Below are 25,570 nucleotides of genomic sequence, written 5' to 3'. Positions count from 1 at the left end.
AAATAATTTACTATATGGCTTACATAGCCGTTACAATAATATGAACACTAAATACTGATCTACTCTAACTGTACTGAGAGGGTGAAAGAAGAAAAAAGGTGCTAGAAGGGGAAGGCAGCAGATGATGACTACAACTGGAAAGTCAACAAGAGGTTATATACAAATGTGTTATTTTGAAATGTGAATACCAAAAGAATATCAACAACTCTGTAGCAGAGTGTGTTCTCTCATGCCTTGAGGCACGTCAATGGTCTTGTAGGTACTTCCCAAACTTCAGTTTGTTCCCTCAGTTCAGCATGGAGCCCTGGGCCTTTCCCTCCACCGTATCAGGGCATCAGTTGTGATTATTCACTTTTCCAGCTTTTTCCCTCTCTTTCCAGAAGTCATGTCCACTGACCCTCAGTCAAGAGAAGGTAAAACTAAGCGTACCCACTCACTTCACTTCACTCCAGATTTGGAGTTTCAGTAAGAAATCTCAGTATTTGCCTACTCACACACACGGCTTCTAGAAGGGGGAAGGCAGAGTCAACCCTCAGGATTTCCCTTAGCTGCTACTTTCCAAAAAAAAAAAAAAAACAGCATTAGCTCATGCATCTTTCTTTATTTGGTTCCTGCTGAAAAATCTCTTTTATGTGTTTATGACTCCATGTTCATTTCCTTTAACAGTAGGTGATATTAATCTAGCTTCATTCTACCAAGTTTATGTCTGATTCATCTTTTTATCTCCCAGAGCACCTAAACATACTGCCTTGTGTGTATTAAGTATTCACGTGATGGGCGAATAACTGGAATTGAATTTAGTAAAATATCTCCTCTTATAATAGTTTCAGTCCATTCATGATCTTAAATTGGATTCAAATATTTTTTTCTGGCATGCTTCAATCAATTTAAAAAAGAGAAAGGGGCGCCTGGGTGGTTCAGTCAGTTAAGCGTCTGCATTCAGCTTGGGTCATGATCCCAGGGTCCTGGAATGGAGCCCCACATCGGGCTCCCTGCTCAGTGAGGAGTCTGCATCTTCCTCTCCCTCTTCCTGCTGCTCCCCCTGCTTGCAGTTACTCTCCCTCTGTCAAAGAAATAAATAAAATCTTTACAAAATAAAAATTAAAAAAATTAAAAAGAGAAAAAGTATACCTTCATGCAAAGTGAGACTGAAAAAACACTGGCTAAGTAACCTAGCATACACATGCAAAAGATGACAACGTACCTGTTAATAGTAACACCGCTTTCCCAGAAGGGAAGAGAAGGAAAGAAGAGGGGAGGAGAACACTTCTGATGCATACATTGAAAACTACCACACGTGTGAAGCAATTGCAGGTTTATTCCTGAAGTCTCACAGTTAATAAGGTGGAATACCAGATATCAGCAAGGTTTTGTCAAATCAAAAAATTTTGTAAGTGTAATCGGGGAAAAAAATAATAGATTCCCAAATCCTGAAAAACAGATTTAAAAGTTCATAAAACAAACTGCCATTTAATCCTAAACCCAGAAAACACAGTAACAATTACTAGTGTTTATTAAATTTATTGAAAGATGTGCATTTTCTAGCACTGATCTGTTGAATCTCAGGTTCCTGGTATCTTCATCCAAAACTTTAATCTCTAAAATTTTTTATCCTTTTATTATGCTTAGAAATTTCCAGACAAGACTTTTACAAAGCCCCAAATCAATGATTTAATGAAAACATGTTCCAAATTACTAAGTGGAAATAAAGCAGCAAATGTGGCAACTGAAAGCTGCAAGGAACAGAAATCCAATTCTTCAGGGGAGAGAAACTTGGAATAACTTCAGCTGTGAAAAGGCATCCCATCCCCCCAAACTAGGAATATTTTATAAGAAAATAAAAGCATTCAAATGCCAAAGGGAAAAAAAATACTTAAAGGATGGAAAGTGTTGAAAGGAGCCGCCAATGGGACCTGCACTTTTAAGTATCAATCAAGTACAGAGTTAGCCATTTGCAAAGCTTCAAGGATTTCACCAGTGAGGACCATTCTTCTTCTTGGCAAGTTCATTAAAATGGTTGTTTCTTTGTAATAGAAATGTACTTTCTTTTCTTACTAATCACAAAAGCATGTGTGAGTCTATGCCTATCTCCTAATCACCCAGTTACACAGAGTGATAGGTTCATATGTCATATACCTACAAATATGATAAAATGTTTGCCAGGAGTACTTTTCCAACAAGAGCTGCTTCAATCCCCTGATAATGCCCCACTTCCCCCCAAACATACAAGCTCGTTAAATTCTCTGTTAAACACAACAATTATTTTTCACCAGTTAAAGGACAGGAACTTACACCATAACTTGGAATTGTTCACCAGGGAAAATATTAATGACTGAGTTTGGAAAAGTAATGAGATCAAATTCAATTCTTCCACTTCGCAGATGAGAAAATTAAGGCCTGGAGAAGTAAAATGACATCACCAAAGCTACTACGGGGCAACAATCAGTATCACATTTTGAACCTACAGGACAGGTTACAGTAAAGAGCAGAAAAGGGCACTGAGGGGCGCCTGGGTGGCACAGCGGTTAAGCGTCTGCCTTTGGCTCAGGGCGTGATCCCGGCGTTATGGGATCGAGCCCCACATCAGGTTCCTCCGCTGGGAGCCTGCTTCTTCCTCTCCCACTCCCCCTGCTTGTGTTCCCTCTCTCGCTGGCTGTCTTTATCTCTGTCGAATAAATAAATAAAATCTTAAAAAAAAAAAAAAGAAAAGGGCACTGAGATAGGGGATAAACAGCTGGACAGGTGTTACTGTATGTCCAGGGAATAAGCATGTCAGAAAGCTGAAAGTAAGAAAAGTACTAACTTCAAGGAACTAAAATGATGCTTCTGAATATGCTACATAATCAAATAAATAAGATGCTAGACACTATCTTAAAACGTGCCACTGTAGCAAATATTTAGTCTTCTAAGTCATGTGATTACCTCTTCACAAGACTACATACGATCCTTTGCTTTAAAAAATACTCAGTGTAGTACTGCCATAAGGACATATAGATTAACAAACAGAATAAAGAGTCCAGAAACAAACCCTTATATTTACAGTCAAATGATTTTCAACAAAGGTGCCATGGCAACTCAACAGGGAAAAGAGAGTATTTTTCAACACGTAAGGCTGAAACAACTGGATATCCACATACAAAGAAACGAACTTAGACCCTTAGCTCACACTAGAAACAAAAATTAAATCAAAACGGATTAGAGATATAAGAGCTAACACTGTAGTATTTTTAGAAATAAATAATAGAAAAGCTTCAAGACATTGGATTAGGCAAAGATTCCTTAAATACGACACCAAAAGCCCCATCTAAACAGAGAGGAATTGATAAACTGTACTTCATCGAAATGCAAAACTTTCTTGCTTCAAAATACACCATTAAGAAAACGAAAAGACAAGTCACAGAATGGGAAGAAAATATTTGCAAATTACATATCTGATAAAGGCCTTGTAGATCCAGAATATACAAAGAACTCCAGAATATAGCTCAACAATAAAAAGACAAATACCACCCCTCCAAAAAGAAGACAAACACCCAATTTAAAAATGGGCAAATGATTTCAGTAGACATTTCACCAAAGACGACATAGGAATCATTAATAATCACAAGAAAAGATGCTCAACATCATTAGTCAACAGGGAAACAAATCAAAACCACAACGAAATACCACTTCACACCCAGTGGGACAGCTCTAATTTAAAAAAAAAAAAATAGTATGCATTAGTAAAAATGGGAAGAAACAGTAACCCTCGCACATTGCTGGTGGAAAGGTAAAACAGTATGGACATTTTAGAAAACAGTTCAGCAGTTTCTTAAACTTACCATACACCCAGGAATTCCACTCCTAGGTCCTGTGCCAAGATAAATGAAAACATATGCCCCACAAAGACTTGCATGCAAGTGTTCATGGTAGCATTATTCCTAAACAGGCAAAAAGTATAAAAAATTCAGATGTCCATCAAACTGAAGAATGGAGAGACAAAATGTGGTATGTCCAGAGAATGGAACACTATTCCACAATAAAAAATGAAATACTGCATGTGTTGTGATGAGCACTGGGTGTTATACACAGCTAATGAATCACTGAACACTACATCAAAAACTAATGATGTACTATACAGTGGCTAACTGAACATAATAATAAAAAAAAGAAAAGCACTTTGAAGAAAAATGAAATACTGATACATGCTACAACTTAGATGAACCTCAAAAACATCAAAGTATAGAAAGCCAGACACAGAAGACACTATATTGTATGATTCCATTTCTATGAAATGTCCAGAAAAGGCAAATCTATAGAAACAGGAGGTAGATTACTGGTTGTCTGGGGCTGGGCATGGGGATTGACTGTAAACAGGCATGAGGCATACTAGTGAGGTGCTGAAAAGGTTCCAAAACTGGATTATGGTCATAGCACAATTTGATAAATTTACTGGAAATCACTGAGCTGTATACTTACAATAGATGAACCTTATGGTCTGAAAATTATACCTCAATAGTTTTTTCAAGCTAAAGGTGGGGGGGAAAAGTATAACTAATCACGTGGGAGAGGGAACACGACGAAACAAAATGGGCCATAGCTGATCATTGTTGAGGCCAGGGATTCAGTATACTATTCCTTTCCTTTTTTATATATATTTAACATAACAATTTGATAATTACAATTTATATAGATAATAACAATATCTGATCATCAAAAAAAGAAATAAATTCCTAAGATCTTCAAGTATTTATGAAGGCAAAACTTTCCTTTCTTCCTAAAGAACCTCGGGGAAATTGGCCCAACAGTGTAAATCACATAAAAGAAAAAAGAGGAAAACAATATTAGTTTCTTGCATATTGGGCACCATATCTATTCTTTAATATATCTTTTAACTTTAGATATATTATTACCTACAGAAAAATAGTGAGGTGTACCCCCCAAATTAAATTAACATGGATTGCTTTCTCTGACACCAAATCTGTTGCAACAAAAACTTGAACAAAGAGGATTCTGAAGGAGAACAAAGCAATTATATTTTCTGGATCTCAGTCTCATTGCCTGTAATATGTGAGAGGCAGCCAAGATGACGTATAAGTTATCTTTTAGCACTGACACTCAATGATTCTAGAATTTATTTCCCAGTTTTTTCCAGTAACTCCGTTTCTTCTTGCACCACAGGATATGTGATACAGGTTAGCAAGGTCCCAGACAGAGACATAGGTGGAGTTAAGCAACAAAAACACACAAGAATTAACCTTGGTGAAGGTCAAGTTTCATTTCTCGTATTACTTTTACATGAATGTGTTTCTCCTAATCATTTTACTATGATACTCCTTAGCTTGGCTAAAAACGTGTATGTGTGTGTTTCTTGGACAGAAGGCAGGCAGACAACTTGGAAAAAGATTCTATTATCTTGGTATGGTCTCTTTTCCACCACAAATTTTGAAAATATGACATATAGTCAAACCAACATCTAAGTCTGAAACACTTCACAATGAGTTTGTGATGACAACTACTCCACACCAAAGTTTCTCAGTCACTCCACCTTTTGCAATCTGGATTAACCCTACCACTCCAATGAACTGTTCTAAGGCTTCCTAGGAACATAGTTTGCGAACTCCTTTCCCCCTAGTCTCCATTCTTTTTTATCAGTCAGCAAACCTTAGACTTCTGGTCTCCACTTATTCCTGAAATAACACTCTTCCCTGAGCATTCCAGACCATGGTGTTTGTCCCTTACTGAATTCATGTGCTCTCATGGCTTTAGGTCTAGCAGTTAAGACAAAGGAATTTGGTGTTTACATAGAAAGTCCTGAAAAGTTTTAAATAGGGAGGTGACATCAAAGCTGAGCTTAAGAAAATTAATCCTGTTGTTCTATGAAGGAAAGAACGAAGCAAGCAAACCAGACCGAAGATTACTATAGTCTCCAAGGCAACTGGTAATAAGTGAACCAAGGCAGATATCAAAGAAAAATTCAACAGAATTTGGCTCCAAAAATTATAGTGAGTTTTTTAAGCATTTTAAAAATAAAGGTTATACCAACATTTCCCACTGCATCCTCCTGAGATTCTAGTCCTATTCTTTCCCACGGTCCCTTGTTCAAGCACTCAGCCACCCAGGGAAAGCTAGAAAGCCAGAGAGTGGATAGGAAAGAGAATACACCCTGCCTAATAGCAGGACTAGCTGTACCCTCACCTTGGCAAGTCTTTGTAAACCTTCTACTGGCACAAATCACAGCACTGTGCTAGTACAGAAACTTTCACATAACTATTAGAAAAGAAAAAAACCTATAAATAGAGAAAGAAACAGGAAATGGCAAAAAAGAAGTCAAGGACACACAGCACACTGTAAGCACACCTTCCAAAGATGAAGACTGGCAGATATCTAGATGAACACACTGAGTACTGGCACAGACAAGCTTGGAAATACCAGCACTGTATTTTTCCCTCTGAAAATGTTCATCTAGCTCAACAGCTCAAATATACTTCTCCAGGTTTAAATGAACATCTAGATTTCAAATCTCATGACCAAGTGACACTATACTGCAGACAACACCCTTTATTCATCAACTACTGAGAAGCTCAGAAGGAAACCTCAATGCTCTGTCACTACAAATTCTGAATGTGTTACTTCTAGTTATAGACCCCTACCACAAATAAGACCAGGCCTGAAAGCAAGGATTCAGATGTAGAAAGCTAGAAAGAATTCTTTGGCCCTTCAAAGACAAATGACTGCCATGGTGGCCAACTGCCAGGTGTGGAGATGAATCTCAGTCCTCAGCTGGCTAGCGAAGGAGGATGAGGGCTGCAACCAACAGGAATAACAGCATTGTGCCTTCTGCCCCTTCTTAAGAATTCAACACCCAGGGGCACGCGGGTGGCTCAGTCGGTTAAGCTCCTGACTCTTTATCTCAAACTCAAGTCTTGATCTCAGGGTTGTGAGTTCAAGTCACGCATTGGGCTCCATGCTGGGTGTGGAGCCTACTTAATTAAGAAAAAAAAAAAGAATTCAACATCCAGCATAGGCAGCTGAACAGAGACATGACTACCAAATATCTGGCCAAATGGACAAGTTGGGAGACGCAAGTGGGGTAGAGAGAAGAGAAATACTTGACCGTTCTTATGGCAGTGGAATATAGGCCCTAGCACCGGGTGATGTGAGCTTAAAGCCCTGCACCACCATCTACTAGCTCCACAACCTTAGCCAAATTAACTTCTGCACCTCAGTTTCTGTATCTCTAAAGTGGGGATACAACAGCATCTACCTCATTAGGGTTACTGTAAGGATAAGAGAGAATGCATGGAAAGTGCTTTAAACGTGTCCTCTGTACGAAGTAAGCCTCAAATTCAAATCGGCCATCATCACTATTGTATCTAGTGCTAGGTGTTAATAAAGAACCTAAAAACAACTCTAACAAATAGGGAAACTTGGCTTGGGACAGAGTGGACGCTGCTTCCTGACAGGTAAAGAATATACTACTTGGGGGACCTGGGTCGCTCAGCTGGTTACGCGTCCACCTTCGGCTCAAGTCATGAACTCCAGGTCCTGGGATCCGAGCACTGCATAGGGCTCCCTGCTCAGCAGGGAGTCTGTTTCTCACTTTCTTTCTGCCCCCCCTCCCCATCACTCATTCTTTCTCTCAAAAAAATAAAATTTTTAAAAAAAGGAATATACTACTCAACAAAGGAACTAGATCAACTGGTTTCATATTATGACAGAAAAAGTACAGCTGGATGCAAGCAGTCAGTAATGATTCTTTTAAATGTTTTCCAAACACTGAAAGGGATTCCCTCCATGATTTGTGGTAGCTGCATGCAAGGTTACAAGATAGATCAATATATAAAAAACAATTATATTTCTATACACCAGCAATGAAGACTGCAAAAATGAAATTAAGAAAATAAGTCCCTTTAGACTAACATCAAAATAAAACATTTAAGAATAAATTTTTACAAATGTAAAACTTATATGTGAAAACTATAAAATATTGTTGAAAGAAATTAAAGACTTAAATAAATGGAAATACATCCTGTGTTCATAGATTGGAAGACTTAATATTGCTAAGATGGAAAACATCACATTGTACACCATAAATATGTAGAATTTTCATATGTCCATTAGCCTCATTATAAAGTTGAGGAAAAATACTGTTGAGATAGCAATACTAACCAACTGATCTACAGAGTCAATGCAATCCCTACCAAACTCCCAGTTGCCTTTTTTTTAAAAAACAAAAATCAACAACCTGACCCTAAATTTCATATAGAAATGTAAGGGACCCAGAATAACCAAAACAATCTTGAAAAAGAAGAGAGGCACCTGGGTGGCTCAGTCGGTTAAGCGTCTGACCCTTGATTTCAGCTCAGGTCATGATCTCAGGGTCTTGAGATCAAGCCCCACGCTGGGCTCTGTGCTCACTGGGGAGTCTGCTTGAGATTCTGTCTCTCTCCCTCTGCCCCTCCCCACCCCGTGCACTTGCTCGTGTTCTCCCTCTCTTTAATACATAAATCTTTAAAAAAGAAAAGAGGGGCGCCTGGGTGGCACAGCGGTTAAGCGTCTGCCTTCGGCTCAGGGCGTGATCCCAGCGTTATGGGATCGAGCCCCACATCAGGCTCCTCTGCTATGAGCCTGCTTCTCTCTCCCACTCCTCCTGCTTGTGTTCCCTCTCTCGCTGGCTGTCTCTATCTCTGTCAAATAAATAAATAAAATCTTAAAATAATAAAAATAAAAATAAAAAATAAATAAAAAAGAAAAGAAGAAGAAAGTGGGCAGACTCACATGTCCCAACTGCAAAATGTATTACAATTCTGCAACAATCACAACAGTATGGTGCTAGCACAAGCACAGATATATTAATCCATGTAATAGAACTGAGAATCCAGAAATAAGCCTTTATGTTTATGGTCAGTTGATTTTTAACAAGGGTGCAAAGAAAATTAAACAGGGAATGATAGTTTTCTCAAAAATGGTACTGGGACAACTGGATAGCCACATGCAAAAAAAAAAAAAAAACTGAACCCTTACCTCACACCACATACAAAAAATTAACTCAAAATGGATCACAGACCTAAATGTAAGAGCTAAAGATATAAAAATCTTAGAATAAAAAAGGATCACGTGTTTGTGGCCTTGAGTTAGGCAATGATTTCTTAGATATGACACCAAAAGCTCAAATGATAAAAGAAAAATAAACTGGACTTCATCAAAATTAAAAGCTCTGCACTTCAAAGGATACCATTCAAAATGTTGAAAGGACAACCCACAAAATGAGAGAAAATATTTTTACATCATGTATGTGAAAAGGGACTTGTATCCAGAATATATAAAGAACACTTATAACTCAACAATGAGACAAATTTAAAAATGGGCAAAGATTTTGAACAGACATTTCTCCAAAAATGACATAAATATGGCCAATAAGCACATGAAAAGATGTTCAACATCATTAGTCATTAGAAAATGCAAAGCAAGGGGCGCCTGGCTGGCTCAGTTGGAAGAACATCCAAGTCGTGGGTTTGAGCACCATATTGGGTATAGAGATTACTTTAAAATAATAATTTTTAAAAAGAAAATGCAAATCAAAACCATGATAAGATACCATTTCATACCTACTAGGATGACTAAAATAAAAAGACAGGCAATAACAAGTGCTTCAAGAGTGAGAAACTGCAGTCCTCACTCAATGCTAGTGAGATGGTAAACTGGTGCAGCCACTTTGGTAGTTCCTCAAGATGTCCAACTTAGACTTACCATACAATCCAGAAATTCCACTCCCAAGCATATCCATGAACTGATAAATGGATGAATAAAATGTGTCATATTCCTACAATGTAATATTATTCACCCATAAAAGGAGAAGTACTCCTACAAACTACAACATGGATATACTTTGCAAACATTATACTAAATGAAAGAAGTCAGTTACAAAAGACCGTATATTATGTGATGCCATTTATATGCAATGTCCAGAACAGGCAAATTCATAGAAACAGAAAGTAGGCTAGAGGTTGCCAACAGCTGGGGGGAAAGGATAAGGGAATGAAGAAGGACTACTAATGAGTATGGGGTTTCTTTTTGGGGTCAAGAAAATGTTCTAAAATTGGATAATGCTAGCAGTTGCACAATAGTATTAATATACTACAAGCCACTGAACTATACACTTCAAAAGGGTGAGTTTTATTGTGTGTGGATTTTACCTCAATAAAGCTTTCATTTAAAAAAAAAAACTGTCCAGATTGCCAAACTGAACCCTTAGTTGGCTGTGTACTATGGACCCAAAAGTTTGGGGGTGGAGCAGGAATCCCATAATCCTACTAGATTTTAAAAGGGAACAAGTAGCACTCACAGGAATGATACAATAAGGAAATCTGTAAGGTCGAAGCCATTTGTGTGAGCAAATTCATCCTTTAGAGAACTTGAAAGGTTAAATTTCGTAAGATATGTTGTATCTCTTATTCCCAAAGTGTTTACATATTTCTCAAGTTGCAGAAAGAAATACCAAATTGTAGAAAAAACTGGACAGATTCTTCTCAGCTGGCCAACTAAAAAATACAACCCCCTTCCAAGTTAAGACAGCACCCTTATCACACTTTGCCCATCTGTACATCTCACAATGGAGGCTATGGAAAGTCCTCCAAAACTATTCCTCAATATTGGAAGGGCACTGAAGAGGAATCTGAAAGACATATCAGAGCCTTAAAGAATGTTCTAGAATGCTTCTGTCATTTTAGCTGCATTCTACAAAGTGGCAGCAGACTGGTCATAAAGATACCCTGGACACAGTATGGTAGGTAAATTTGAGACAGGTAAACTCAGCCAGGAAGGACATTTCTGGTTATCTCAGTTAACATCTGGTCACCGCTAAAGAGTGAAAAGCAAAAATTTTATAATATCTGTTCTTGTGGCAAAATTAAAAAGATACAAGTGGGTATTCAATGAGAAGTTTCTCTCTCACTCCTGTCCCCAGTCATCCTATTCTCTTCCCCAGGGGCAACCACTATTACCACTTTCCTAAGTATCCTTCCAAAAACTGTCTATACATTTAAGAACATACATATTCTGCACCACGCCTCTTTCACTGAATTTATGTCAAAGAGCTCTTCACTTAGTACACGTACTTTATTCTTTTTAACTGCTTCATAATTTTCTATAATATGGATGTACTGTAATTTCTCAACCCTGGAATGAATTATTATTATCAGTATGTCTAAAGTAGAAATAAAACATTAGCTATCCACGGGTAGATGCTACTCATGGATGTGTTTTGTTCAGCCATCACAATGGTTTTAACATGTGGATCTGAATGTATTTGGCCCCATGGGATGTGTTGGAAAGAGCTGTCCACCAACATCCACTCTCCTCTTTTACAGTAAGAGGGATGTCAATGGGAAATGGCTATCCTGCCAGGTACTACATTTCCCGGCTGCCCAGCAGCCAGCTATACTCATGGGACTAGGTTTCCCCAGTTAGAGCTGAGTGGAAGTGATGAAGGTTTCTGGTCTGCAGCTTTAAAGAGATGGCTACATTTCCTCCACACAACCTCTGCCCCTTCTGCTAGGTAGATGCTCAATGACTGGCATAGGGCTATTTGTGGCAGAGGCAGCACTGAAGGGGTTGACCATCACTATGGCAACCTCCAGCTGCAAGTTTTAGGCATGGCTCTGGAAGGGGAAGGTCACTGTTGAGAGCAGAAGGAGGGGAGTTCCCATGCCACACAGTGGAGCAAAAGAAACCCCTGCTATGAAAAAATTTGCTTTATGAAAACAACTGTTTCAATGAGGAAAAGGAAGTTAGGATCTAAAAAGTACTACCTTCACAATGTGATTTTTCTTACAGGAATTTCAGTAATATGTTTTATAAAACAAAATAATAAAAAAATAAAATACATTTTATGGCTATAAGTATAGAGCTATAAAATCTGAACATCCCCGAACAAGTCCCAGGTCTGACTACATCTCGATTTTGTCACTTATCACTGACTGAGACTTTCTTGTACGTTTTTTGTTTTCTCTCAAATGCAGCAGCTGTTTGGGCCTTGACAGGATGGCTCCCTGACCTGGATTAGCTATTACAAATGTGATCTCCCATGGGACGCCTGGGTGGCTCCGTCGGTGAAGCGTCTGCCTTCACCTCAGGTCATGATCCCAGGATCCTGGCATCGAGTCCCTCATCGGGCTCCCTGCTTGGCAGGAAGCCTGCTTCTCCCTTTCCTGCTCCCCCTGTTTGTGTGCTCTCTCTCTCTCAAATAAATAAAATCTTTAAAAAAAAAACAAAAAAACAACAAAGGTGATCTCCCTTTTACACACAGCAATCATGTCATACCAACTTCTCCCCATAAAAACATACACTTTGGGTGTAATACCAGCACCTACCTATCTAGAGCCCTGGGATAATCTACACTCCCATAAATTTAAATTCATACTCTTTTTACAGATATCAAAGGTAAAGCCAATTGTCCCATACTGCCAAAGTGGCTTGTTCATTTTTATAGATTTATATTAGAAATCAGCCCTTTGTTATTCTTCCCCAAATCATGTTACCAATCTTCCTAAATTTGAGGGCATTAATGCCACCCTCTTCTAAGTTCTTCCCTTAAATCCCACCCAAATCCTTCACTGAGTCTGTGGGAAGGGCTCTCTGTGGGCTCTCCTCCCCTTGGTCACTACAGTCTTCTATTTCCTTCTCCTCCCTTTACATAAACATCATCACACCTATGTAACAACCATCTCATCATTTTCTTCACTTCCCTCTTTCATTCTTGCTTCTTTGCATCTTCTCTCCATCTTATTTCTTCTCCACATGATCAGTCCACCATAGGCCATTCTGACTCAGCAACCTAGCCTCACTTACTCTATTTTTCAGTCCTTTGCTTGTAATACAGCAGGCAACTGGGGCTCCGTCCCTCTGTGAGCCCACCGAAGAACTGTAGGGAATGGATCACAGACCTGAACCACTGGAGATCAAGGTGGTCAGGGGACTTTATCCTCAGACTCCCTTCCTCAATAATTTCTGGGCAAATGAGTGCCTATAGGCCAAACATGCTGCTATTAGGATTATGTTTATTATCTCGCCAAAACCCTACAGCTTCGTGGGCTGTTGGCCCTATTTTAGAGATTAAAATCTGAAATGCAGAAAGATTAAGCGGCTTGCTGAAGATCAAACAGTTAATAAGCAGTAGAGCTGGACTCCAAATCCAGTCCTGTCTCTTCCACCATATGATGCAATGTCATAAAGCCACAGCACCTCCATTCCCCAGCACAGCAGGTACTCCTCTCGGGCTTGCACAGCCAGAGAGATGCTTGCACATTTCCACCCTCTCCCTTGCAAGGAAAATGTATTAAGATAGCTGCCCAGATTGTTTTAATCTTCTTGCATGCACAGAAAAATCTTCTGGGTCATAATCTACTAACCATGTGAAATTTTTATAGCATCATCATCCGTGGCTACTCCCACCTCAAATACCAGTTACTATGAAATTATGCCAGAATTTGGATCAAAGTATAGGGGAAAATGCAAGGCAAATTTTTATCTGATGAACTCATGGCAGAGAATCAAATTTCATAGAGTTCCAGACTCTACTATATTAAAAAACAATCTGTAACTTTACTGTGAGGAGACTACTTTATTAGAACAACTAAAATATGCTGAGCTCTGCTGGGACACAGAGGTCATGCTAATGTGTGATCCAAGGAGAGTCTTTTCTTGCTTTAGTAGAAAAGATAATAATCTGCAATCACTAGCATCTGAGGCTGGCTTGATTTAAAATGCACAGAGACAGAGAAAAAGTTCCAGGAAATCACTGTATTTATAGCTTGCCTACATTAGTCGGTGGAAAGGCCCTTGCTGCTCCCAAAATAACACTTGGGAAGGCGCTGCATCCTAGCACCTTTGCTAAGCAAAGGCATGCATGGTTCTCATCTGCTGTTCTGTAGGTTTCCTAGGAGGACATCTCCCACTTCACATGGAGGCAGGGAAGCAGATGGGGCCCTCCAACCTCCCCCACCTCCAGCCCAGCTGTACAGAAGCTGGCTCAAGGAAGTCCCACCCCCAAAGACCCTCAGCAGGCCACCTGGAGGAGCCCTTGCCCTAGTTCCCTCCACCAACCACCTAATCATCAGTCAGATTTAGAAAGGAGAGCCCCCTTAGCATTAAACCCTCCAAGACACAGGATCTTTACCACAAGGATAAGATGCAGGGGAAGATTCTGCCAGGTGTCAATCACCAAGATCTTTCACAGAAGAACTGCGTAAGCATCTCAGGAAATGACAGACAGCAATCTTTTACACAAATTACCACAATACAGAGAATAAGACCCCAGCCATGCACTCAGTGGGCTGTCTGGGGTTAAAGTATTTTAATTCTCTTGGTACAGAATTTCATAACTCTTGGTCCATATGAGTGTGGGCGAGGCTCCAGACACATGGGATATCTATCTGCCTAGAACTCCTTTCCCTCCCAAGAATACCATAGCAACTCGAAGACCTTCCTGGGACAGGAAATGGCCAGATTTGCTCGTTCTGTGGACTCACAAAGGCCTCTGTGGCAGACATACATCCAGTCACTCCAACAGGAAAGGGAAAGACTGGGGTGCAGAGGGGCACTTCACCTGGCACACTGGGCTGGAAGACTTTATTCAGATCCAAGGAGGAGGCTCTGGAATGGGTTTTCTGTGGCCGCGGTGGCGGGGTGGGAGGGTCCTCACCCCTTTTCATGGCCTCTTCTATGGAGGTGCTAGAGTAAGATCTGCAGCAAAATAAGGGAAGGTCAGAAGGGAGACAGCAAAGCTTTAGTCTCTGAAGTAGGGCTGAAATGGAAATACCCACAAAAGTCAAAGGCACTACAAAGAACTGACCAGGGCCCATCTCAAAGCAACCACAAATTCAACTGTCCCTTGGGTGCCACTATCTGCAAATTTCCAAACCCAAACCATGAATCAGAAACTTTTTTAACCTCTTTGTTCATATTATATCTTAGACCTAAATTTACCCAAAGGAAAAGCTTTCCATAAATTCAAATTCGTTTCTATGGGTATTGTTAATAAGAATAACACATAAGCCTTCTGCTTAGGCACTTCCATATTGTAACAGAAGGACTTCGTAGTCTTAAGGGACTGGAGCACTATTCTCCTGCTTACATGAGAAGGCGATGACAGGCACATATGGAAGTGGGGCAGATAACCTGAGAGTAAGAATCAGAGGCTCAAGGGAATACACCACAAACGAAATTCAGGAAAGGGAAACACCCATCTATCAGATGGAGGGGTCTAGGCTGTCTTATCATGAGAAATACCAGTTTGGGGAAATTTTCAAAGCAAAAGCCTCCTCTTAACCTTCTCCCTCAATCTGTAACAAGGCAGTAGCTAACTAGACAACTTCTGAGATTGTAACTCCAATGATTACATTCAAAGAAACAGGAAATAAATTATCTGCCAAAGGTCACATAGCTAGAAAGTTACACTGGTTCAATTCAAATCCCAATCTGTTTCTAAATTCCATTTTTAAAACATTCTGATACTGCCTATGAGCCAGGAAAGAAATCTTTTTGGCAGTAGCAGTTAAACTACTTATGAAAGAATTACTTTCTAAATTAATTCAACTCAGTACAATAGTCTATTGCTTAGAAACAGGTTTGTGGATGAGTTCACAAATCCCAATATGATTTTTCTAAGAAGTGGATGTGTATATCTGTTCTATTCAGCCTCTCGGCTAAGTTCATGTCAAAGAATAAAATGACCTTTGAGTCAGAGATGTGTTCTAGAGAAAAATTAACCTCAGAAAACATTATTAGTATTTAGCTATTAGAGTGCCATTTATGAAATCAGAATCTATTGATTACTATTAAGAAACCTCAGTTCTTGGTAAAACTGGTTTTGACATAACAAGTTTTTACTTTCCCAAATCACTCCCTCAAGGTTTCTTTGTCGAGGATGCCTGGGTGGCTCAGTCGGTAAAGCATCTGCCTTTGGCTCAGGTCACGGTCCCAGGGTCCTGGGATTGAGCCCCACATCGGGCTCCTTGCTCAGTGGGGAGCCTGCTTCTCTCTCTGACGGCCCACACCCCCCTGCTTGTGTTCTCTGTCTCTAATAAATAAATTAAAACCTTTAAAAAAAGTTTCTTTGTGGTACTTGAAGAGTTTTGTTTTATCATGCAAGGTTGCAATCTTTCATAAAGCCGCCATAACGGCATGGAACTGCTCTGGGGTGGCCCTATAAAACAACTGACAAGATAGGCAAGGCAAAGGCATGCAGGAACTGGCAAGAAGAATGGTCTAATAATTTCAATCAGAGTGAAAGGAAATCGATAGGAAAGGACAACAAAGTTTTCAAATGAGAACTCTTGATTTAAAAAGGATATCAGAGACTCTAGCTAGAAATTAAAAGAACTTTTTTTTGCCAGAGTTTTAGTGACATTTTTCAGTCAAGAAAGAAAATATGGTGTGTGTGTGTGTGTGTGTGTATATCAACACACAAACAGAGAGTTAGGCATACCATCCCACACCACATACCTCATTCCATTCTATTTTCATATATAACCTGTGTACCAGTATTTTCATATGGAAAGCTAACTGAATATTAAACAAGTGATACTGTAAAACTATGACTACAACCAATTTAAATATAAATGTGCAGGGAATCAACAAAATAATGAATATAAGTAGTGTTAGAACAGTGATTTTCCCTCTTTCCCTCAGATTTCTACAAAGTTTTATTACTCTAAAAAGGAAGATAAAAATAATTTGATTCTCTCGGTCTCAGTAAAGACCCAATTGAGAAGCAGTGAAAATAAAAACATCCAAATTAGACCAGGAGACCAATCCCTAAAATAACAATATATAAAAGTTGGCCAGAGATATTAATTATAGAACATGTTACCATGAAATTCTGTACTTTCTTTCACTTTGAGAAAGAGGGGAAGTCAACAGAAGAAAACTAAGATTTACAGTTAACACAGCACACATAAACAGATTTCTGTAATTCAAAGGTTTTTCGAACTATGACGGCAGATAAATGTTACTATTCCTACATCCTAAACCCAGTACTTTAAGCCAGTACAGTAAAAGATACATTCATTTAAAAAAAAAAAAAAAAAAAAAGATGAGTAAATGTGGTAGCCACAAACAGAAACAGTGACTATACCTTTTTTCCTGCCAAAAAAGATTACTGTATCTAATGTTTCAAAAAATATGAATATAGATATCTGTATCTTCTATAAACAAGGAAACAAAACCCCAATCTAGAAAATCCAGACATGGAAGATAAACTAAGGGGTAACTCTCAGATTTACAAAAAGACGAGGTTTCCTTAATTATCAATATTTCAAGCATATAAAATATGATCAGATTTAAATTCACTTTTTCAGGAATGTGTCTCAGTAGCCAAAGGAAGAAAAAAGTCACCAACAACCAAAGCAAACACATGTGTACTGTCCTGTCTTACACTGCTGTCAACCACTGAAGAGTGGTCCCAATACCATTCCCCTCTCTGATGTTCTATTAATGTTTCTGTATTTCTCCTCGATCCTCCACTCTGATGTCTGATGTCAACCGCAGCTCTGCCTTACGCGCTCTTCCTCTTCTACTAGCTTCTACTGATCTAAAAACTGTGAAGCCAAAAAGCATCTCTAAGACAGGATAAAACAGACCATAAGCACTGCTTACCTAAAGTCTCAAGCCTCGTTAAAATCACCATGAGCATTTTAATTTCCTACTCTAGATTTCATCCTTCAGGCGTCTTGCTTTTTGGTGTCCACCTTGTCCTGGTAATAAATTTCAGTGTTACCTTTGAACCACATTTCCTTCTCTCCAAAGCTACTGCCCTCTATTCCTTATCATCCTGCAACAACTGTGCCATATCCACACAAACCACTTCTTGTCAGGCAGCCAGCCAGCAGCAGCCACCGTCTTCCAGCACTAATAAACACAGAAACTGAGAGTCTCCCAGCAGCACTGCATGCTCCAAACTGGCCCTTCATGACAAGGGAATTCACCCCTATTCTAAGCTTCAAATCTGAAGGAAAAGGGTTGGGCTTTGGGTTGTGGGATTTTATTTCTAGTCAGGGACAGGATAGAAAGGGCATTAAAGCAGAAATTAAACAAACACTACCTGGATCTTGGTCTTGCTTTGAGACTGTTGGAATCCTTAGAAGTGGCTGAAACAAAGATTAGTTGTTGTTTACTTGGATTTCATTTCTGCAGTTGAACAGGTTTATAAGCAATACCCGGGCTAGCACAGAACAAACATTATCAACAGGTAAATGTGAGATACAGGAGTCCCTGTGGAGAACTTGACCGCCTCCACATTTTCATTATTTTGTCACTATTTCTACAGCTAAAGGCACAATTCAAAGGAAGGAGAAACCAACACTCTTTTTCCTTTTGTTAGAGCACTAAGAAGCTATTTTCAAATCTACGTTGATGAATAAAGAAATTCCAGTCTAAAAAGACAACCCTCTCAAGGGGTTATCTACTTATATAATAGTGGGTTCAGACCTGTGGTTTTCTTTGTCTACTGTGATAGCCTGGTAACTGATTTTGAACCAGCCTCCCCTGAAGGCTAAGAAGAAATCTATCAGGTTACATATTTCAAGATTTTCTTGAAATACACTACCAGAGCAGCATGACCACAAGAAATCAAAGCTCCTACAAGTTAAATTGAAATGAGCTACACAGATTTTCCTATAAGAAAATATTCCTGTGTGCTATGTCTCTGTCACCAAATCATACAGAGGATATTATAGAGTGAAATCATTAAAATATTTTATCAACCATGCAACTTTTCCTTATCAAATTTAAATCATGAACTAACTTGCTCAGTATCGACACCCATGGAGCCTACTTTCCCATCACAAGATGTTGAGAGTAATTAGAAACGTTTACAAGAAGATTAATCCTTTTTTATGTTTTCAATACCCTACGGAAGACAACTTTAGAAACCATTAGTTATGCAAAGGTTTTGCAAACACTGCAAATTTTTCATCATAAAATGTCATAAAAATCCAAAAAAAAGTGCTACTAACTAGGAACAAGGAGAAAATAGTTTGTATATTGTTTGCACAGATTCTTCCAAACATTTTCTTATGTCTCAATCAATTATCCCACCCTTTTTTACATTGCTCTAAAGATAAAAACCCACCTTGGGATGAAGCAGCCTGGATTGATGATGGTCATTAAAATCCATGGGTTAGATAAGCAGGAGAGAAAGGGGAGCAAAAAATGCTAACAAGGCACAAAGCACACTAGCAATGTACACTCCCTTAGATACGGTCAGCTGCAGAAAAGATGCATTTCTCCCAAAATAAGCATTTTGGCTTGGTAGTGAGAACACAGGCATCTTTCAACTTCAATCCATCAAAATGCTGCCAGTGCCCTGAAAAGTATGGGAGGCCTAGGGAGTTTGAGCCTTGTCCTGCCCTGCCCATTATCAGGCATCCACACCTGCAGGTACATGTAGTTACCCCCACCACCCATGACCCCACAAACCACAGGCAGCAAAGGAAAGGGGCCTAAGGGGAGTCCATCCTGCAGTCAAGCCCACTGCCTTGGGGCTGAGTGAACAGTGTGACCAGACTCACCACAAAGCTGGGGGCCACCCTCTGGGCAGGCTGCCCACAGCGGGCTCTGAACACCTCTTCTCCCTCAGGCCACACTGCTTTCCAGAAATATGTGGGTCAAGAAAGTCTCAGTCACGTTAATATAAGTCTGGCTCCCCATGGGGGTGACAGTTAATTCCTTTGTCGATTGCCATTATCTCTGTCTTTTTGCTGGGGTGAGAATGGGTGTGGAAGGAGGGGTAAACCCTACCAGTGAGAGATAGACACACAGACAGATGGGGTGGGGGGTATGGATAAGCAGTGGAGACCCAGACAGGAGTCCTGAGGCCCCTTTCTCATGGGGAGAGAGAAGGTGAAGGTACTTTGAAAACTAACTGTATTTTAGAATTGCAAAATATTACTGTTGTAGAGTGCTCCTAATTTTTCAAGCTTAGAAACCTCTAAATTTAGTTCCCATTAGGACAGCAAAGGAGGTACAAGTGGAAGCAGGTGATGGAAAGAGAAAACTGCTCTACCCTGGAAGACCATGGGGTGACAGTTGGCAAAGGGGCAGCTGCTGGAATCACCAACCGTGTCTGGAGACTACAGTGTGAGGCCTAATCCCCTCAGCGTGACCTAGAGACATCAAGAAAAAGATCACCATTCTGCAGTGTTCCCTGTTGAATTAGGCTGGAATATGATGTTAGCTAAGGAATCTATTAGACTCCACTAATATATACACTTTCAGAAATTAAAAGGGTAAAGGCATATTAAAAAATATGTGACCAGGAATTACCCCCGTTCCCTGATAACAGTCCCACCACAACATCATCCTCATCACCATTACTATTATCATTATTATCATCATTATTACCACTCACTGTGGAAGAGCAGGGCAGGGAGATACTTAGCTTGCCATCTGCAAAAATATAGCCCAGGAAGATCTTGGTAAGTCCCCACAGGTTTCGGATCACAAAAAGCTAGAGAACCCTATTCCAGTTAAGTCTTCCATCAGCCTCCAAGCCCCTGAAAGTCAAACTCAGCATTTGGGGCATGTGAATATCTGTAGAAATGGCCAGGGCATGTTGTACTGGAATCCAGGCAGAAGCCAGTGGGGAGATTACAGCTTCTAGTTTAGCTGGGAATAGGGAAGAAGAATGACAAATTCCTAGAACACCCCGGGCATGTCACCTCTGCAACAAACTGAAAGGATAAAAAGGCAAGCCTAAAGTTTAATTCTCTAAGAGGCAGCAGCTCAACTGAGGTGAAATGTCCGTGTGGCATGGACAGACATTCAGAATTAGAAACCACCACCTTGAAACTCTATAGTGTCTCGCACTAGAAATCTAAACATGCCCCAGGAAAGGGGGTATTAAATAGGTTTTCAGATGAGGGATTCCCTCATATCCACTCCAGAAAGGGACAGCAGTGGGAAAAATGAATCAGAAACCACACAGAATGTTCCCAGGCAGAATGTGAAACAAATTCAGATGTACTTCCCGCACCGTGGCACACCCTGATAGCATTTGTCTGGTGACTCCATGCCCCAGTCAATGAAGGAATCTTAAAAATGACGTCTGAAGCTCATACTCCAGAGAACACGTGATGCTCATGGAAAAAATAGGAAGTTATTAGCCTAGAAGGCTGCTGGAAAAGCACCAATTTAACTTTCCAAGTTCAACTAGCTTTTATTAATATTGTTAACACGAAGTTTACAAAAATGGAGGTACATCCACTTTAGCTCCAGAAATTAGAGGTGGAAAGGACCTACCTCAGGTATTTGTCCTCCTAAGATGGGAGAAGAGGGCAAGCCTAAAGTCTAATTCTCTAACAGGCCAGCAATCCATTTGTCTTTACATAAACTGAGCATTTCTTCCTATGATAAAGGAACCCAAATCAGTTTCAAAAACCTAAACTATACTTGAGAATTCCTACCACTTTTGGAGTCATGGTTGATCTACAATATCAATTTTCTATTTCTTAACATCATCTCCTACAGGCAGAGGTTCCCAAAATAGGCTACACATCAGAAGCACCTGGGGGGCTGCCTAAAAACACAGAATCTTAAACCTCATCGCTGAAATAAATCATATATTCTCATTCTTATTCATGCTCTCTCTCTCTCTCTCTCTCTCTCCCCTCCTCCTTCAATCTTCCCCCACCCCTCTCTCTCTTTTAAACCTTGAATGAACTTAGTGTTTGGGAAATACTGTACTATAGCATAAGCCTCAATGTTATACTGATTCCTTTGTTCCAACTTTAAACAAATAAGCCTGGGATGATAGCTAGCTAACCAAAACAAACAGGATTTACTTATTAAATATTATGAAAGATAACAATGAGAGAATGCAGCAACTTCTTCCACATCCTTATAAGTGGAGCTCCAAATAGTAATACCCTCCCTAGCCAGTTTGTTTTTAACTAGGTTTGGCTTCGTTCAGTGATGGCTCCCATGAAGAGAGCTGAGAACATAGGCCTGGCCATCTCCACATTCATAGACACAGTTCCAACTCTCCAAGAACATGGGCAAACACAACTTTTCTTTTTCTCTTTGGAATCTACTCCATGTATAAGCACATTTACTTGCCTTCCTGGTGGTAAAGTTTAATGAAAACATTTGAGATTTTTGCTTTGGAAATGGAAAATTTCAACTGTGAGCCTCCAGTTGATCTACCCATTAGCTCCTTACTCTACACAGAAACCACAATGGTTTACTGAAATCTCAACTACAAGCCTTCCAAATTTTACAGTAAAAGTAACAATGAGACTCTAACTTCAAACTGCGTGGTCCTACTAGTGAAACCTAAATTCAGAACTTAAAAAAAAAAAAACCCTCTTCTCATACCTGAAAAGAGGAAAGGGGTAAAAAACAACCAAAAGGTTTCCTTAGAATGAAACACAAGGCAAATATTTACAGAGAAACCTATACTTCCATCAATTTTCTACTCACTGAAACTACTGGGTTTTTAAAATTAGAAATAATTACATAAAAATATATTAAAATGGTTTTCTCCTACCTGGATCCTCAGACATATCCTTTGGTAAGGCTTCATCCGCAGTACTTTTCAAAGCTAGACGTGTTTTGTTTTGTTCTAGACGTGTTTTGTTTTGCTCTTAAACAAGAGAAAGAAAGGAGAAAAAGAAAAAACTGTAAAATTTTATGTCTGAGGCACATTACATTAAAACAAAGAATCCCTAGTCATCACTTATGACAATGGTGTCATAAACCTCTATACGTTGCTATAGCACTTAGTAAAACAATAAAGACTCCCTAAAGTATGGAAATCGGTTCTCAGCCCACAAGGAACAAAGCAATTATTTCCAACTTTCAACAGAGAGCACCTCTAGTGGCTATGAGGAGTATTACCAGGAAGTATGAGAAATTTCTCCCTTTCATTCCTGACACCCAGACCAATGACATCAGAATCTCTCTGAGAGTGAGATACAGCCTTCAGTATTTTTAGGCCTCACCCGGTTATTCCAATGTGCAATCAAGGCTCAGACCCACTAGAAAAGAGAGTGATCAGAGAACACACTGCTGCAAAAAATGTCTAGTTCTGCCTGCCTCTCTTGAGCAAATATTTAAATAGAGAGCAAGCAATTATTATTTCCTAATGGAACACTTATTTTTCATGTTTAACTTCTGTACAAAGCAGCAACAATGACAGGTCTCGACAATAAAACCTGAAATAGCTTCACTGATTTTTAGTCCCTTCAGATAAGCCTCTCATTCGTGGGTAGTAAATCAGTATCAAATAATAAAACGAATACTGGCTTGAGACTTAGAAAATCTTTGTTCTTATCTCCATTCTTTTTATTATTAAGCAAATGATTCATACTGCCTGCACTTCGGTTTACTCACCTCTGTGTTTTAGGTGATGAAACATACTACCTTCCATTCAGTTTTGTGAGAATTGAATAAGACAATGAATGAGGAAGGACCTGGTAGATTATAAAGAATTACATGGAGTGGTGTTGGCAGGGGGGGTAGACACCCAACTGTTTTTCTAAATATTCCCAGGCCAACTCATCTCTGTGATTCATGGTAGCGCTAACATGGAAAACTGTGTTGTACTGCTTCTCACTCACCCAGTAAGACAGACAAATGGTTGCTGACTACACAACACAGCCTCACATCCACAAAATCACAAGATAAATCCCAGGGACAAAAACTCTCTCCAGAAGATGACTTCCTCAAGGATTAGACCTCTGCACAAATATGCATTATACTGATGTTCTGGGATCACATCTGCCAACCCAAGATGTTAAGCTCTCAATTCTTCCAGCTTCCAGTCATTTCCCAATTAGTGCAACCAAATCCCAATGTAAAGTGTCAAGAGTAGCCTGAGGGTCAGCAGTGAGTAAGGGGCCAATGAGTTACGGGGCTCTGGAAGCTCCTGTTACCACTTTAGAAACTACAGTTTTCTGACAACAATTTGAACTACTTAATCCATCCAAATGTGTTCATATACTGAGCACTGTCCTCATATGCTCCAGAAGCCAGCCATTCCAAGAGAAGAAGATGAAGAAACACAGGTAGAATGTCCCTAAAGGAAGAAAACTCATTCTTTTCATACCTTGGTTGTCATCACTAGTCACATCTTGGGCTAGGACAGGAAAGTCAGCCATGTCTTTAATAGATAGCTTCTTGGAAAAGAAAAGTAAATAAATTATACAGGTTGAAGTGTAAATTAAGTTACATGTATATATGATAAAAATGCTTTAAAAGCAACATAGCTTGGCAATATTTCTGTCTTCGGTAAACTCTGACATTAGATTCCTAGTGAGGTATAAGTTAATTTGTGTTGAAAATTTACATGTGGGGCACCTGGCTGGCTCAGTTGGTAGAGTGCATGACTCTTGATCTCAGGGTCCTGAGTTCGAGTCCCACATTGGGTGTAGAGATTACACAAAAATTTAAAAATGTAAAAAAAAAAAAAGAAAATTTACATGTGCAGAGAAAAAAATGATGATACAGATTTAGGCATACGTATAAGACTGCCCATTAAATCTGAGTCTGTTGTGGGATTCAGCCAGAGAATTGTGTAACATGTGCCCATTCTGTTAAAAACAAACCTGTACTTTATGTACTTTTCCACAAGCAGAGAGAGGTTCTGACAAGTGGCCCCATAATGCAGATATTTGCCAAAATCTGTTATGCAGAGAGTGTTCAACCCTGATTCAAACAGCCTCCTTGTCAAGGAATAAGAAAAATGAGCATAACAAAATTTTCTCCTAACTCAATTAGGGGAAGTCTTCACTAATACTAATAAGAATACCCAAATTGATCACATATTGATCAGTTTAAAATTCCATTTAAAAATCTACTTACTATAAATATATTTCTTATAAAGTCCCAATTAATATGCATTCTAAGACCTCTGACAAAAGAATAATATATATTAATATTTACTATATATACTATATATATAAACAAATTCTGGAAAGATACATAAAAATTGAAGGGTGACTAGGTAGACTGGGGGAAAGGATGGGAGGAGGACTTGTCACTATATGCCTTCTGATATTCTTTTAATTTTAAACATATTCAGAAAATCAAATAAACCTTAAAGGAAGTAGGGTAAATCCTGGAGCCATCTAGTGCTCCAGAAGGTTAACTGTTTTGCCTCTCAGAATCTGAACAACCCCAGTGAGATAAGCAATACTTCTGTTTTTCAACTGTTTCAAAGAATGGAGTTCAGTACTTCTTGGTGGTAACCTGATATAGGATTTAGCAATCCTCAGTTAGGTCATTCTTGGCATTACCATGAAGCCTCCAGATACAATTTTCTATTCAAAGTCTACTATCTCCAATACAACAGAGAATGTATCTTAACAGTGGCTTTCTTTTATTTTCTCCCACCTGGACTATAAACTAGATCCCTAGTAGAAGAAAATGATTTAGGAGTAGAAAATATAAATAAAAAGTTATCCTCAAAAAACCACCAATAGCACCAAAAATCATACTTTATCTTGGAATTAACCAGAGACGTAAAGGATCTATATTCTAGAAACTATAAATCACTCTTGAAAGACACTGAAGAAGACACAAAAAGATGGAAAAA

General features: G+C 39.2%; 1 protein-coding gene across 1 annotated transcript in view; it reads right to left on the bottom strand.

Moving 5' to 3' along the window:
• The window catches only part of REPS2 (RALBP1 associated Eps domain containing 2), a gene marked incomplete at its 5' end in the record, with an annotated part of 225,022 nt that overhangs the window by 64,975 nt on the left and 134,477 nt on the right, over positions 1-25,570 (bottom strand). The window contains 4 exons of the mRNA XM_034649893.1: positions 14,585-14,721; positions 18,080-18,125; positions 22,523-22,618; positions 24,083-24,152. Of these exons, the coding sequence (XP_034505784.1) occupies positions 14,585-14,721; positions 18,080-18,125; positions 22,523-22,618; positions 24,083-24,152 (349 nt within the window). The remainder of the gene's footprint in view (positions 1-14,584; positions 14,722-18,079; positions 18,126-22,522; positions 22,619-24,082; positions 24,153-25,570) is intronic.

The sequence above is a fragment of the Ailuropoda melanoleuca genome, chromosome X (genome assembly GCF_002007445.2).
Source record: "Ailuropoda melanoleuca isolate Jingjing chromosome X, ASM200744v2, whole genome shotgun sequence".
NCBI lineage: Eukaryota > Metazoa > Chordata > Mammalia > Carnivora > Ursidae > Ailuropoda > Ailuropoda melanoleuca.
The sequence above is the reverse complement of the archived record's forward strand: the minus strand, read 5'-3'. Positions and strand labels throughout refer to the sequence as shown.